This window comes from Ovis aries, chromosome 12, assembly GCF_016772045.2.
Source record: "Ovis aries strain OAR_USU_Benz2616 breed Rambouillet chromosome 12, ARS-UI_Ramb_v3.0, whole genome shotgun sequence".
In the NCBI taxonomy this organism is placed as follows: Eukaryota; Metazoa; Chordata; class Mammalia; order Artiodactyla; family Bovidae; genus Ovis; species Ovis aries.
Genome location: NC_056065.1, coordinates 46,109,116 through 46,125,417, shown reverse-complemented (window position 1 = coordinate 46,125,417; position 16,302 = coordinate 46,109,116). Strand labels below are relative to the sequence as shown.

The window sequence follows — 16,302 nt, the reverse complement described above, 5'->3', positions numbered from 1 at the left end:
GAGCTAACCCAAGTGTCGCCAACAGTAGTACTACTACTACTGATATCAACTATAATGCTCACTGAGGACCTGATGTGACTGACTCCGCAGTGAGCACTGTCTACCTATAGCTTAGGTGGTTTCCCTCACAGCCCTGTGGGGTGGCTGCTACCCTCTCCACGTCACAGATGGGGAGCTGGGCACAGGGTGGTTCGGCCCTGTACCCGCCAGTGCTGAGAACTCACTTCTCCTTCTGAGCCCTGAGGTAGGGTCTGATGACCAGGCGGTGCAGGGCGAAGTACACCACGAGCGGCCCCACGGTGGCATAGAACACGGCACTGGGCAGCAGCTGGTCTGTCAGGTGGACGGGGAAGAAGTAGGTCTGACTGGCCCTATTTAACCTGGGAATAGAGCAAAGCCGAGTGCCCACGTGAGTCAGGTTCCCAGGGAAGGCTGCGGGGTGCGGGGCTGGTGTCCCAGCCCCAGGAAAGAACCTCTTGACACACAGGACCTGGGGAGGCGGAACCCAGTCTGCACGCCTCACGGTCATCCCCCGAGTGGGCCTCTAGGTCTGGCAGAAGAAAGGGCTCGATACCCGCTGACTGCAAGCAGCAGACTCTCACCCAAGCAGAGCAAACATGGCCCGGGGAGGCAGGGGTGGCCACTCCTCCAGACATCCTGTCAGCTCTCAGTGACGGCTGAGTGGCTCCCACTGGCCAGGTCACCCCACAGACATCAACTGTGAACTCTTGACCAATGTGACCCACACCCTCGGGGACCAGACAGCAACCGAGGGCAGAAGCACCAACTGGCACTGGTGAGCTGCTGGACTTTTTAAAAAAAACAGCCTTTAGCCTGAAGGCAATTCTCAGTCTATACCACAATGGATGATTACAACTGCAAAGAAATCTGTAGTCCTACTGAAGAATTAGAGTTCAGAGTCTGGGGCAACTATTGCGTCTGGGAAGAGGGGGGGCCCCCCAAAGGGAAGCCCCAAGTTCTCAGTGTGCCGGAGATCCCCAGAGGATGCCTGGTGCTGTGTTTTGACTGTTGCTACATGGGTAAGCCCAAGTTTGCAGCCAGACTTCACCCAAATTTTAAAAGGAAGCTTTCTAAAAGGAAACAAAAATTAACACTTAATACAATACCAACTATGCTACATACCCAGATACAATGAGAAAAAGATAATGAAGAGCGATCTCAGATGCTGGAGCCAGCAGATAAGGATTTTAAAGCAACTATTTAAACTCTGCTCAAAGACATAACATATTCACTGATGGTTTAACATCAGATTGGAGATGAGAGAAGAGTAAGAGAATTTAGTAGAAATGATCCAATGTGAAGAACAAAGAGAAAAAGGATTGAAGACAAATGGGCAGAGCTTCAGAAACCAGAGGTTTAGCACAGAAGTAATTACGGCCCCAGAGAGGAGAGGATGATTAAAACTGCAAAGAAATATGCACTCCTACTGGACCGAAGAATCAGAGCCCAGAGTCTGGGGCAACACTGCAGCTGGGAAGAAGTATATTAAATATTTAACATTTAACGAATTAATGGCCTAAAAGTTGCAAATAATTCTACATAAATAAATACATCAATTTATAGAAGCAAGAAGTTTAGCAAACCCCAAGCAGCAGACATAGAACAAAATCACGTGTAGCTACACTCAGGTGCTGAGAAACAAGAGTAAAAAAAGTTGAGTAACCGGGGGAAAATAAACAAAAGAGACATCAGAGTATAAAGGTTCAAAAGACCAATGACTTGTCAGGAACAGAGGAGCCAGAAGAGAGCAGAACACTGAGAGAGCACTGCGAGAAAACTCCATCAGCCCTGAACCATGTACCCAGCGACAAGACCCTTCAGGAGCGAAAGCAGCTCCAGAAATAATGAAGAATGCTCAACACTAAAAGGAGAACTCCAACAACCCAATAATGAAACAGACAAAAGATACGGATAGAGACTGCACTGAAAAAAAAAAAAAAAAAAAGAAAGGATGTCAAATGAGCACTTGAAAAGCCAGGCAACATCTCAGACAGGAGATAAAAGAGAATCAAGAGGACCACAATGGGACACACCTACACCACCTGCTAAAAGAGGTGAAATTAAAAAAAAAAAAAAAAAATGAACTGGAACTCTCAGAGCTGCTGGTGGGAAGGGAAGATGAGACCGCTGCTTTGGAAAATGGCTTGGGACTCTCTTGTGAAGTTAAACACAGCCTCCCACACGACTCAGATCACCAGGGTATTTACCCATGAGAAATGAGAACTTGTGTTCACACAAAACTTGAATATGAATGTCTGTACTGGCTTAATTTGTAACTTCCTGAAGTTGGAAGCAAGTGAAGTATTTATACAACACATAAACCGTGGCACATCTATACCATGCCGCACCCAACAGCAACAAGGAGGACCACACTGCTGATGCCTGCAACAGTGTGGATTATCTCAAATGCACGATGCTCCTGAAAGAAGCAGAGGCTTCACCTTGGATGACTCCAATTATGTGGCATCCTGGAAAAAGGCAAAAATATAGGGAGCAAAGGCACACCAGGGCTGCTGACGCCTGGGAGACCACACAGGGGCCTGAGGGCCTTTGAGGAACGATGGAGATGCCCTCTACACCCTACCTGTGATGGCACTTACATGTAAAAAACAAGATGAAACACAGCAGGTAAATCCTGAGCGGTCTCGTCACAAGGGAAAACAAATTTTTTTTTTCTATTTCTTTAATTTTGTATCTACACGAAATGGTAGATGTTCACTAAATGTGCTGTGATACTCATTTCATGATGTATCTAAGTCAAATCATTATGCCATATACCTTAAACTTATAAAGCACTGTTTGGTCAACTATATCTCAGGAAAACTGGAAGTGAGAGTTGGACTATAAAGAAAGCTGAGCGCTGAATAATTGATGCTTTTGAACTGTGGTGTTGGAGAAGACTCTTGAGAGTCCCTTGGCCTTCAAGGAGATCCAACCAGTCCATCCTAAAGGAGATCAGTCCTGGGTGTTCATTGGAATGACTGATGTTGAAGCTGAAACTCCGCTACTTTGGCCACCTGATGTGAAGAGCTGACTCACTGGAAAAGACCCTGATGCTGGGAAAGATTGAGGGCAGGAGGAGAAGGGGACAACAGAGGATGAGATGGTTGGATGAAATCACCGACTCGATGGACATGAGTCTGAGTGGACTCCGGAAGTTGGTGATGGACAGGGAGGCCTGGCGTGCTGCGGTTCGTGGGGTGACAAACAGTCAGACACGACTGAGTGACTGAACTGAACTGAAAACTGGAAGGGAAGAAAAAAAGGGATGAACCAGAAAATTGGAGAAGCCCTGTATTTATGAAAGAAATTGAATTCACTATCAAAAGTCTTCCTATAATGAAAACTCAGGCTTGGTTGATTTCACTGCTAAACTCTATGAAACTAGGGGGAAAAAACAACCACCAAGACCATTCTCATACAAATTCTTTCATAAAACAGAAGAAGGCATAATTCCTAACTCATTTTATCAGGCTGGCATACCTTGGTCCAAAACCTGATAAATACATAATAAAAAGACAATTATAACTGGCATCCCTTAAAAACAAAGATTCAAAAATTCTTAGTAAGACATCAGCAAATCAAGCAATATATATAAAGTATCACATGTCATGATCCAGTGGAATTTGCCTCAGGAAATGTAAGGTTGGTTTAACATTCAAAGATTAGTGTGATTTGTCAAATAAATACAGTATAAGTTAGCAAAGAGCAGCTGCTATTGCTGAACTGAAGTGCCTTCCAGTTATATTTACCAATATAACTCGGACAATGCAGCCTATGGACAAAGAGGCAGGCTGGCATCCTTGGGACAGGAATTCAGTTCAGACTGTGTAATGTGACCTCTGCCGGGGAGGAGCCATTTACAACAGAGGACGGTGCCTCACTGGAGGTCCCGATGTGGGAGGTGGGGGAGGAGAAGGGACTGGCATGCAGAAATCTGCCGGCACCATGTTCTTTATTAAATCCCAGGCATCTTCACGTTTCAGGTTAGAGAAGTGCCTGATGCCAGCTGTGGCTATGGGGACCTGCCTTGATCTCAGCTCCATAGCCGAGCTGTGGCCTTCATCTTCTCGCTCATGTGCTCACAGAGTCCCTCTTCAGTGCTGGCTGTGTCCTTGGTGGCAGAAGCACAGAGAACAGACAAAATGGACTGAGTTACGGTGCTCTGAATGAGGGCTGGCGAGGGGACGGATGGCTTGTCAGACGGAGAAGGTACAACGGAGAATAAGAAACGGGCAAAGGGGAAGTGGACAGCTCGGGGCAAGGTGAGGGCCACCAGTTTTAATAGGGTGACGAGAGACGGTTCTGGCAATCAGGTGACACGTCAGCAGAGACCTGAGGGAACTGAAGGAATCAGCCGTGCGGCTCCTGGGGACTGGGGAGCAGCAGGTGCCAGCCAAGCCTAGAAGCAGGAGTGGGCTTGGTGCGCTCCCGAAGCAGCCTGGAGGCCAGAGTGAATAGGGTCGGGTGGGGGGCAGAGAGGAGAGTGAGGGGCTCGATCCTGTGGGCTCTGATGGGGCCAATTTGCCCTGAATTGAGAGAGTCCCTGAGGGCCTTATGCAGAAAGCTGTGAGACACTGGCTTAGATTTTAAAAGTCTATGGAGAGCAGCGTCCCGAGGGAGGAGACTGGTCAGGAGGACATGAGCAGTAATTCAGACCGGAGATGGTGGCTGCAGACATTGTGAGAAGCAGTCAGACTGAGGATATGCTTTCTGAGGAGAGGATGTTAAGCTGGGAGACCAGGAGACTCGCTGGGAGACTCACTCCCGGCTTTCTGGCCAGAACTGGTGGAAAAACAGAGCTTGAGGTGCCGAGAGGGGGCGGACTCCAGGCCCAGCAGGCTGTGAAGGACGCACATGACCGAGGGCGGGGAAGCATGGGAGTGGAGGTGCGACATTTGTGATGCTGTGAGGTCCCCCAGGAGAGCTGTGGGGAAGGATGAGGGATGCACGGGCTGGAGCTGGAACCCTGAGCACTGTGAGCATCACAGAGCCCAACAATGTGAAGCCAGGAGGTCGGAGCAGACCGCTGTGGGCTGAGTCTCAGCAGCCAAGGGTCTGACAGCGAGGCCTCCGTTTAGAGGCAACCAGCTGGGCCACCGAGGTGGGAGGATCTGGCGCAGAGAGCCCGATGCTGCTTGCCCTGAGGACCATGAGGTACATGCCACACTGTGAACGGTGCGGTGTGTGGGTGAGCGGATGTACGGGGCCTTTCAGGCAAGGGGCGGCAAGTAGGGGTAGGTGGGCACAGGAAGTTTTCTGAAGCAGAGACTTGGCCTTACTGACCGAATGTTGGGCTTCTGGACTCGACGTTTGCTGACACACTCCAGACAGAAGTGAGCGCATCTCTAATGGAATTCTAAGCAAAGGCTCTTTCTTAATGCAGGTGAAGCTCAGATGAGTTACCAGGTGCAAGACAACTCTTGGCCAGAATGACCCGAGTCCAACCTACTTGATTTTGAGGGAAACGCCCTGTGGGACTCCAATGCTGACAGCTGCCCCGAGGACACTGTGCCTGGAGATCTTCCTCTCTGCTCCGTACTCCACCACTGTCCCGAAGAAGCCGGCCCTGCAAGGAGCAGACTAGTGAGCCAGCCAGGCCCCCTGCTCCTGCTCCCCCACCAACCCCATCACCACTGGCAGCCGCCACCCAGGACAGAGGCCAGGTTCCCATCCCCAACTCCCTCGCCCTCCCACCACTCGCAGGGAGGATGTTCAGGACAGACACGCCTGGTCAATGACTGGAGAGGAGTCCGACATTAGACGCCTAGCTCCTCAGGGTGGGACGGCAGGATAGCAAGTCCCACGGTCTCACAAGGGAAACGCGCATTAACCCTAGAAGGCGCCCGATGGCACAGACCGGGTGGACTCCCGCGTTGGCCCGGCCAGCACTCACTTCAGGGACCCCTTCACGCGGGTCTGGTCGTCATCCTGGAATTTGTGCTGATAGCTGATGAGTGCGAAGGAGTGAGGGATTCCAAGCTGGGGAGGTGGAGGGAGAAAAGGCAGCTGAGACCGAGCTGAGGGGGTTGCTCCACCCGGCGGCTGAGCACTGTCCGGGGCAGGGGCCTTGTCCCACAGGGTGTGTAAAAATCCACCTGGAGCTGATCTTTACAAACTGGGAGATTCCACTTAAAAACCCAGTCTTCTGACTTCTCAGGAAAAATAAAAACTCCTGCACCCGAGCATGCGTTCTCACAAGGCAGCAGCTACCTCGAGCTCCTGCCTAGCCACCACGGCATCCCGACCCCGATCCTGTGGCCTTTGGCGGAAAAGACCTCTCACTTTATGATGGGTGGAACACAGCTTCCCTGGAGCCTGAGCACAACCCTGTTTCAGCTCCTGAGGGCGGATGGATAGAACCTGCCTTTGGCCCTGCAGGCAGTGGACTTGGGGGTGGGGGGCAAGGGACTGGAGGAGGATCCCCCGAGCTGTCCTCACCTGCAGGGCCACGGTGAAGTGGCTGGTCTTGGTGTCCCGGACGATGCTGGTGTTCATGGCTGACTGGACGCCCCAGCGCCACTGCAGGTAGCCCACCGTATTCTTGTCTAGGTTCCGGGCCAGGACGGTGGTGAGGCCTGGCCGGATGCCTCGGGACGAAAACTGCAGGGCACAGTGTGTCGTCACAAAGCTGGGGATACACAGAGAAAGGGCCCTGGATGACACCGGGCTTGCTGCCAGGCTTGGCTGTGTCCTCTACGCCAGTACCCCCCCTGCTTACCATCACTCCCACGGCTTCCCAGCTGGCTCCCCGCAAGGGGGCAGGGGGGTGATCTGGGGATTCTGTCCATTTATCCCCCTACCCCATCCCATTCCAAGCGCAGCCACAACCACAGAGGCACCCATGTATCTGCATTCCTAAACCAGCAGGTCAAATCCTGCTGCAAGTTAGAACCACCTGCAGGCTCCCACCCCAGGTGTGCTGACTTATAGACTCGGCATGGAAAAGCTGGCCAAGTGGTGCTAACGTAAGGCCATGTCTAAGTGCCTGTCACCCAGAGCCCGCCCCAGACCAATGGAGTCATTTTTCTGGGGGGCAGCAGGCAGGCATCAGCGTAGTTTTCACAGCTGCCGTGTGAGGCTGATGTGCACCCACAGCCACACAACACGACTGAAGCTGCTTGAAAAGCTAGGAAACTGTCCTCTGTAAGGCCTGTGAAGTTCCGTTTCCAAGGGATTCAGCCCCACCTTCTGGTTAAATAGGGGTATTTCATTTCAGTAACAAAGGGATTCACAGGACTTTGCTAAAGATGAACAAACAGCTGGTCTCCAGTGAGCAGCCCTCACTAGAAGGATGCCTGTTTAGTTTTTCTCCTTCCTAAGCTCTTCCCCACTGGCCAGACAGTCGAGTCTGCTTGAAATGCAGGAGACCTGGGTTTGATCCCTGGGTCAGAAAGATCCCCTGGAGAAGGAAATGGCAACCTACTCCAGTATTCTTGCCTGGAGAATCCCATGGATGGATGAGCCTGGCAGGTTATAGTCTATGGGGTTGCAAAGAGCTGGACACAACTGAGTGACTAAGACTTTCACTTTCACTCTCCTCTGGGTGTCTGTGTCCCACTTTTGCCACTAAAATAATAATACAAGTAGTAATTTGCTCCTATGCACGCAAAACTTTTCCCAAGACCAGACGAATGAGGAACCAACCCCTTGCTCTCCACAGGGCCCCCAACCCAAGCCTGCCCTCATTTATCTGACACTTCAGCCATACCAGCCAGAGGCCCCATTATTCCGCTCTGGCCACAGTGGGATCTGGAGTCGGGGGGCAAGCAGATAGAGAACAGATAAAAGTCACCCTGAGATGTCATGCAGCAACATTAAAAAAAATCAAAACCTAAAGAAAGAGATCTCTGCTTAATCAAAGTAATCTGATTTTGTGTTCTTATGGAGCGTGTCCTAGAGAGAGACGAACTCTGGGGAGAGAGCAATAAGGCAGGCACTGCCTGGGGAGACTGAGAACATCCCACAGGCTGCCTGCCGGGCTCTGGGCCGATTCCACACCCAACAACAGTCACCAGTTTGGACTTGGAAATAATTTGACCCTGGGACTCAGGCACCCATAATAGCAGATAAGAGTATTAATTAGCTAGTATTCTTTCTATAAATCTTCATGATCCCAAGTCTGATAAACCAGGCACCATGATGAAATTCAATTCCAGACAAAAGCTTCAGCATGGGTGGTGACAATCCTAAGCAGACAAGGCTAGGACAACGCTGATATGGATACATACTACCCACCGGAAATTCTGGTTAGAAGCCTAAATCCCTGTATCCATCCAAGACCCAGTAAGTCCGAGTCCCAGAGCAGAGGCCAGAGAAACCATGGGGGTGTCCCTGAGCCATGGCATCCAGTTCACCCTACGCCCTCTGCCTGGAGGTCCCGCTCATCTCTGCAAGGGACTCTGCTCATCTCCACCAGCTTCCAGCTCCACCTGTTAAGAAGCCATGCCCTCTCTCATGACACCACTCATTCTGTGCATCACATGGCACACTTGCCTTTACCAGGAACTGAAGGCAGGCTCATAGATGAACATCTGACTGGGGATGAAATACTATTTTTTCTTTTTTTAAAAAGATGCTACAATCTCTGGGTTGGGAAGATCCCCTGGAGGAGGGCATGGTAACCTACTCCAGTATTCTTGCCTAGGGAATCCCATGGACAGAAGAGCCTGGTGGGCTACAGTCCATAGGGTTGCAAAGAGCTGGACGTGACTGAAGCGACTTGGCACACTCCCTGGTTGTGGTGTGCGGGCTTCTCACTGCGGTGGCTTCTCTTATCATGGAGCACAGGCTCTACAGCACGGACTTCAGTAGTTGTGGCTTGTGAGCTCAGTTGCTCCGTGGCATGTGGGATCTTCCTGGACCAGGGATTGAACCCGTCCCCTGCACTGGTGGTCAGATTCCCAAACTCTGGGCCACCAGGGAAGCCCTGCTTTTCTTTTCAGACATGTGCTCCTTTCCAGGACTCCTTCAGCTGCGTTTCAGTAGCCAGATGAACGAGCTGTTTATCCTCCACCCAGTTCTTCTACCTGAGCTCACACAGGTACCCCTAATGGGGAATAAGAACACGTGTGTCCTATAAGGGACAGTCCTAGGGGTGCAACATCACTGCAAAAGCAAAGATGAAGCTGGGGTGGGGGCAGTTTAATATTCTGGCCTAACACAAAGCTACCAGAGAGACAGACTGACAGGCCGCCTCACTCACTGCCTCACTGCTTGGTAAAACCCCATTCCAAACCTGAAACTGTTCTCTGCAACAAAGAAATGACCCACTAGTGGATAAAGACTCAGAACAGGACCCACTTCCCTGTGAGCGTGCACTGCCTCCAGTGCCTCACATCATGGGCCTCACAGCCCACGTGACCACACAGGGGCCTTTCCCCACAGAGCAGGAACCTGAGGACCATGGAGGGCCTGGCCCCGGGCTGGGACAAGGGCAGACCCCTCCCACCCCACTGCCCAATCCAGTGCTCTCTGCACCAAGCACACCGCCTAGACCCCGTGCCAGCATGGCAGGGTCTGCCCGCAGTGACTGCGCAGGTCAGAGAAGGTAACTCCAGATGACCTGACAAGAAAAAAACACAGGCTCTGGTCTAAATCCACAAAGACCACCAAAGGGCATTTATCTCGATATACTTACCATCTTGGTGTGAGATTACGGAACAGCTTCAGGCCAAATAAAGGCCCCTGCAGATCCCCAGCTCCAAATTCTAACTGTTCAAAAAAAAAAAAGAAGAAGAATTAATAGTGTTTTACCTCACAGCAGTAACCAAGGTCTAATTTCTTCATTTAATTCAAAGCCACCAGCCCTTGCCAGGCCTCTAAAAGCAGGGGCGGGAAGATTCTTAGTATCTCATTCTAATCTTTGACAAAGGGAGAGGACTGTGTGCACAGACCCAAAGGAGGCAGGTTTCAATGAGGTGAGTCTCCTCAAGGAGCCCCTCCCCAGACAGCACCACGGGCCCCTGGTCCCCGTTGCCCTAGCTGGAGCCGCCCGCACACCGCCCTCTGCTGGTGGGTTCGGCCCTGCGCGCGCAGTGCTGGCTCCCGTGAGGGTCCATCTGCTCTGCCTCACCGTCTGCAGGTCTCACAGGTGACTGGAGATGGCTCTCAGGGGTCTGACGTGAAACCCACCAGCGGCTCTGCTCTCACAGCCGTGAAGTCCAGCCGATCCTGGCTGCCTCATTACTAGTCTGGGTGACTTTCAAGGCAACTCCTCAATGTTAATTTGATACGGCTCAATTTGCTTGGCAGAACTGGCTGTTTAATGACTGCCGAGCAGCGAACCAGCGCACTGAGACGGAGGTGACCCACCTTCCGAATCGTGCAGGAGAAGGGAAGGGCCTGCAGGCTTGTTTAAGGGACAGAGACGCTGAGTTTCCAGATTTCTGGAAGCTCCAGGGAAATCCTGTTGCTCTGTCCTGACTGTGAGCTGCCCGGCAGGCTCAGAGCGCCCCTCAGATGTGAGACACAGGTTTCCAGTGGCGACCGTCAGTTGATACAAGTTTGACAGCTGCACTCTGTTACACCTGATGTGGCCACTGAGGTCATTCTGAGGGTGGGCTCGGTGGTTGACAACCCGACCCCCTGCTGGCATGCTCACCTCTCCCCAGCCCTTCGCAGAAGTGACTCGTCTGAGCGCGAAGTTAATGGAACCTCCTCCATTCCCATTCTGGGTTGAGAGGCTTCCAGAGAGGATGGCTGTGTCTGAAGCTGTCAGGGGTGCCTAGGAAATGATATCAGCCAGTAATACAGTAATCGAAGTAACCGAAAGTGCTGAGGACAGCAGTCTGCCCAATGCGCCCTAAGTGTGAGGCCAGCACAGGTGTGTCTGCAGCTCGAGCGGGCAGGATGTGGGCCTGCCGCACCCCTCTCCCATTGTGCCATTGAATGGCACCTGGTCACCACGGTCAGGTTTTGCAAAAACTTGAACGTGCAAATTCCAAAAAACCAGGAGCAATGTAGGGCTAGATGCTGGTTTCCAGCGTCCCTCAGCATCAGGCTCCATGGTGACATCACCCATGGGGACGTCCAGGACTCCCCAGTCCTGCCTGCGGCCGCATTGACTGATGGGAAGCCGCAGGAGGGGGAGAGTTTCCCTGAGTTGGGACTTCACGTTCCAGGCTGATGCACTTGAGCAGAAGTGGATAAGCTGAAGGGGCAGAGACCTGCTGTAACCGTCAGCAGATGGCCCAACACTGCCATGTCCCAATGTCGGCCAGAGAGATGACACTTCAGTGACCCCAGGGCTCGGCACACAGGAGCATGTGCCTTCAAACTAAGACCCATTCCTGGAATTTCCCAGAGATCTGGTTTTGCTCCTGAAATCATGACTTTGGCTCCCACTTCTCCTTAGACCATGAGCATGGTGGTGGCTCTCCACCACCTGCTGGAGAGCCCCGAGACCCTGAAGCTAAGTGCCACCCTACCCCCCAACCCCGTACTCATGCTGCTAACATGTGGGTCAGGAAAGCAGGATAAACAAGGTTGTGACTGGAACTATTCTTTTTTCAAGTGGCTAACTGCATCCTTTCATGAATAAAGATGAGAAAACCCTGAGCAGACTTTCATTCCAGCTGTGCATTGTGCTGCACCTCATTAACCCAAGCCCCCCCTCCCCCCAAAGCCCCCTGCACTGGGGGATGTGTCTGTGTGCTTTACCTCAATAGACTGTGATATGTGCATCTTGTTAATTTCAATCTGTGGAAAGCCACTTCCGGACACATCCTCGTACTCCTCCTCATAGCGATCAAAAAGGTCAGTGGCGTCGATGCCAACGCTGATGGTCCCCTGTGGCAGAAAAACAAGCCGTCAGCATCAGGCCTGGGATTTGTGGGAAGAAAGACAATACTACACACTCCAGCAGCCACGGGATTCACTGGGCACTCACGACTCCACTGGCCCACAGAGCATGAATGTCACAGCTCACAAAAACAGCGGCCAAGCACCAACGTCTTCTAGAGTCAGAAAATCAGGCGTGAAGTGGGCGAGTGACTTACCGAGGACAAGTGGCGGGAAATGAAATTAAACTGCCCTGCTCATGGCTCTCTATTGCTTATCTAGGGATTTAACCCACAAATCCAGAAAACAACCAGAAACTAGCTACATGGGAGAAACACTCTTAATATTCAATTCTAAACACTGATATGTCACAAAGTACCTTAAATTTCTTTAAAACATAAAAAAATACCTTCAAAGACAGAGAAGTGCAAACCAAATTATATCAAATGGGAGATTTAAAAATTATTCTGCCTCAAGTTATGAGAAACAGAACCCCTTATTCTCTCAGGAAACAAGCTAAAATTTTGCTGACTGATAAAAATGCTCTTTACTCAGGAAATCAGTATTATTTTCTTTTACTGTCATAAGACTTTTCAAATTAGATACTAAAAAAAAAGTACTTTATTTGGCTCTGTCAGGTCTTAGTTGTGGCACAAAGCATCTCTGTTGCAGCGTGCAGGCTCTTTAATTGTGGTGTGTGGGCTTACTTGCCCTATAGCATGTGGGATCTTAGTTCCCTGACCAGAGCTCCAACCCATGTCCCCAGCACTGCAGGGTAGATTCTTAACTACTGGACCACCAGGAAGTCCCTCAAATGGGCAGCTACCTTAGTCCAACATATAAAGACATGACTCCACACACATTTTCATTAAATTCTCTGCAGTGCATGAAAAAAACTTTATTGAGGTTTAATTTACATATAATATAAACTGCTCCTGTTTGAAGTGTGCAATTTCATGAGTTTTGACAGGTGTGTACACTTGTGAAACCATCTCCAAAATCACTATACAGAACACTTCTATCACCCTAAAAGAAGCTTAGAAGAAATGTGTTTTTCTCCTGTCGAAGGGGACTTGTGAATGAAAATGTGTGAGGGAAATGCACAAGGTGACAGTGAGTATCCATCTGCCTGTGAGGAGTGTGGTGGGAGGGAGGTAGCAGAGGAGGGGCTGGAGGCTGCCGGGCCTGGGCGGTCATGGGAAACGTCACAGGTGGGATTTATCTGGGATAACACAGTTTAACCCTGATGTTTTGGTTGGCTCAGTAATCACCCTAGATGTTTTTTAAAAAGTGATGTCATCACCAACAGTATTTTCATCACCATCACTATATAGTCCATGGAATTCTCCAGGCCAGAATACTGGAGTGGGTAGCCTCTCCCTTCTCGAGGGGATCTTCCCAACCCAGAGATTGAACCCAGGTCTCCTGCACTGCACGTGGATTCTTTACCAGCTGAGCTACCAGGGAAGCCCATTTTCATCACCAATAGGAATCAAACCTGTGTCCCCTACACTGGCTGGCAGATTCTTATCCACAGTGTCACCAGGGAAGTCCCTAAAAACTGTTTCTCAACACTGACCATCCACAGTGCCAATTTCCAGCCATATGAAAATTAAAAGCCTCAGATCTGCCTTAGAAACACCAGCATCTTCAATAGTGAGTTGTTCTTTAAAAAGTACGGCCAGAAGTGAGGCTGCCAGCAGCAGGGGTATTTACATACAGCTGTGGAAAAATGACTTTTCATTTAGATCAAAAGGTAGTTCCTCTATGTTAATTTCACTCTCTTTTCCATGCTAAGGTTCATAAGGCACACATGAAAGATACAGCAATAGCTGTTTGTAAGTTGGTATCAGCAGAAGCTCACAACTGCTAATGCACCAGTTTTACATCAGTGTCAACCAGACGTTTCAAGTGAAAAATGGCTTTGATTCGCTGAAGGTGGAACACCTGACATTACTGTCAATGTCACTGCACTCAGTCAACAAGCTCCACACTGAATGTAAAATGGTGTGCTTTTGTGGTGATACTCAAATACCAATTTTGGTGAAGGTACAGCCTCCTGGTAAAAGTGTTTTAATTAAATCAAGAAACCCATGGAGCAGAAATAGTCTTAGAATTATGGTGTACATGATGCATAATTTTGTTAAAATGAGCTGTGACATTCTGCCTATGGAAAATAAAGCTAAAGTTGTCAAAATACACAAACACTTTTGTGTATTCAGAGTAATAAGATCATTTCTTGTGAAGCCTATTCTGACTAGAAGAACTGCAGCATGTGTTAAATCTGTGTATTAGGAAAGTGTGAACCTTTGTAGAACTGCTTTTGAAAAACCCTTAAATCATGCAACTTTAAAATATTTAAGAAACTGCAATCATTGAAAACTGTGTAACTAAGAATACTGTGAAACTGATCTCTCAAGGAAGGAAAAACTAAACAAATAAGAACTCTGTTTATTGCATTTTGAAATTACAGAATGGCATTTTGGAATATCTCAATTTTGGGAAGGAATCGTCTGGTGGAGCTGTCATTTTCAATTAAATTTATATTCTTTCCTGGAATGGGATGAAATTAACAAGGTTTGCCTACAGTTTTATGGCATCTCAACTTGAAGCATTCAAAAGACCATAAACAATTTATTTCAGAAATTTGTCAAAGAAAAAAAAGTATTCTGAATGGAGGCAAAAAGACAATACCTGTGAAAAATATTTACATGTTCTGAAACAAAGAAATTTAAAATTGAGAGTATTTTCTCAATTAAGAATACAGTTTACAGACCACAGTAACAAATTATGGTGAGGATGCAGAGAAAAGGGAACCCTACCACACCATTGGTGGGAATGTAAACCAGTATAGCCACGGTGGAAAGGCTCCTTAAAAAACTAAAACAGAGCTATCATGTGATCCGGCAATCCCATTCCTGGGTATAGAGCCAAAGAAAATGAAAACACTGATTTGAAAAGATGTATGTACCCCTAAGTTATATCACAGCAGCATTATTTACAAAAGACAAGGAAGCAACCTAAAGTGTCCACTGACAGAGAAACAGATGGAGAGCATGTGGTATATATACATACAATGGAATATACTCAGTCATAAAAAAGGACAAAGTCTTGTCACTTGCAGCATGTATGGACCTAGAGGGTATTATTCTTGAATATAAATGGAGCACAATCTATGAAGATTTTGAGTCATTATGTTGTACACTTGAAACTAATACTGTAAATCGATTATACAATTTTTAAAAAGATGCTAAGTGAAATAACTAAAAGAAAAAGAATATTACAGTATACAGAGAAGAATCAAATATGCCAAAAATGTCAAAATCTACTAAATAAATTTGCTCCTTGTATGAATATGGTCAGCAATGTTATGAAGGAAAACAAAAAAGACACTGAGAAGACATTCTTCAGAAAAACAGCAGTGATACAGTGTGGCCTTGAGAATCAGGCATGCAGGAACACCAGGCTTCAGAGTCCCTTCTTGACCTGCATGGACCCAGAACTTGCCTTCGTCCAAGAGGATGCTGTGGACGGGATGGTGCGGACTCCAAGGCCAGGTCACAAGGGACCCTGCAGCTTCATCTGGGGATGTGCTTTTGAGGGGGAGTTAGCTACCCTGTAACAACCCAAGTATCTTGCAACTGCTAGGCTGCTGGACTGGGAGGAAGCCCGACCTAGAGCAGGGAGAGGCTGTATGTAAGAAATGGCAGGCCACCCTCAGCCACCCGTGTGCCTCTTCTTCGACAGGATACAGCTGCCATCGGCTGTGAGCACACGAGCACACTCCAAGCAAACACGATCGGGCTGAGTCCCATTAACCCACGGGGGTGTGAGAGGAGATCAAATCGTTCTCACAAGCCACTGAATTCTGGAGTGGTTTGTCATGCAGCAATACGTAACCAGAACACAGAATACCAGAGACAGAACTTAAAGTATGTGAACGTGTGCCAAGAATAATGAGTCTGCTTCTGCTACTTTCTTGTAAACATCCCTTTCACTCTCAAAAATGTCCCAATTTGGATGATGAATGGCATAGTTGCCCCGCCTACAGGTCACTGTGAGGATGCTGGCTGACCGTGAAGGACGTGAGCCACCAGAGCGCAGAGCAGAGCCACCTGGCCTGACCCGCCAGCTCCTCTGGCTCTGTGCTGGGGCCAGGAGGGAAGCAGGATCATGAACCACTGATTCACAAGCCATTGATTTACATATGTGGGTTTCCTCACTGGCCAATTCATTCAACTCCTGAGTTTTCAGTTTGTTCTCTTATTCTAAGTGAAAGGGGAAAGTGTTAGTCGTTCAGTCATGTCCAACTCTTTGCAACCCCACGAACTGTAGCCTTTCAGGTTCCTCTGTCCATGGGATTCTCCAGGCAAGAACACTGCAGTGGGTAGCCATTCCCTTCTACAGGGGATCTCCCTGACCCAGGGATCGAACCTGGCTCTCCCACACTGCAGGCAGATTTTTCTTTTTTTACCATCTGAGCCACCAGGGAAGCCTCTC

General features: G+C 49.1%; 1 protein-coding gene across 1 annotated transcript in view; it reads right to left on the bottom strand.

Moving 5' to 3' along the window:
• The window catches only part of DNAJC11 (DnaJ heat shock protein family (Hsp40) member C11), a 68,549-nt gene that overhangs the window by 4,210 nt on the left and 48,037 nt on the right, over positions 1 to 16,302 (bottom strand). Inside the window, exons 5-11 of the mRNA XM_004013752.5 lie at positions 11,683 to 11,811; positions 10,625 to 10,747; positions 9,662 to 9,735; positions 6,463 to 6,652; positions 5,918 to 6,003; positions 5,474 to 5,590; positions 225 to 380 (exon numbers count right to left, since the gene is read on the bottom strand). Coding sequence (XP_004013801.2) covers positions 225 to 380; positions 5,474 to 5,590; positions 5,918 to 6,003; positions 6,463 to 6,652; positions 9,662 to 9,735; positions 10,625 to 10,747; positions 11,683 to 11,811 — 875 coding nt within the window. The remainder of the gene's footprint in view (positions 1 to 224; positions 381 to 5,473; positions 5,591 to 5,917; positions 6,004 to 6,462; positions 6,653 to 9,661; positions 9,736 to 10,624; positions 10,748 to 11,682; positions 11,812 to 16,302) is intronic.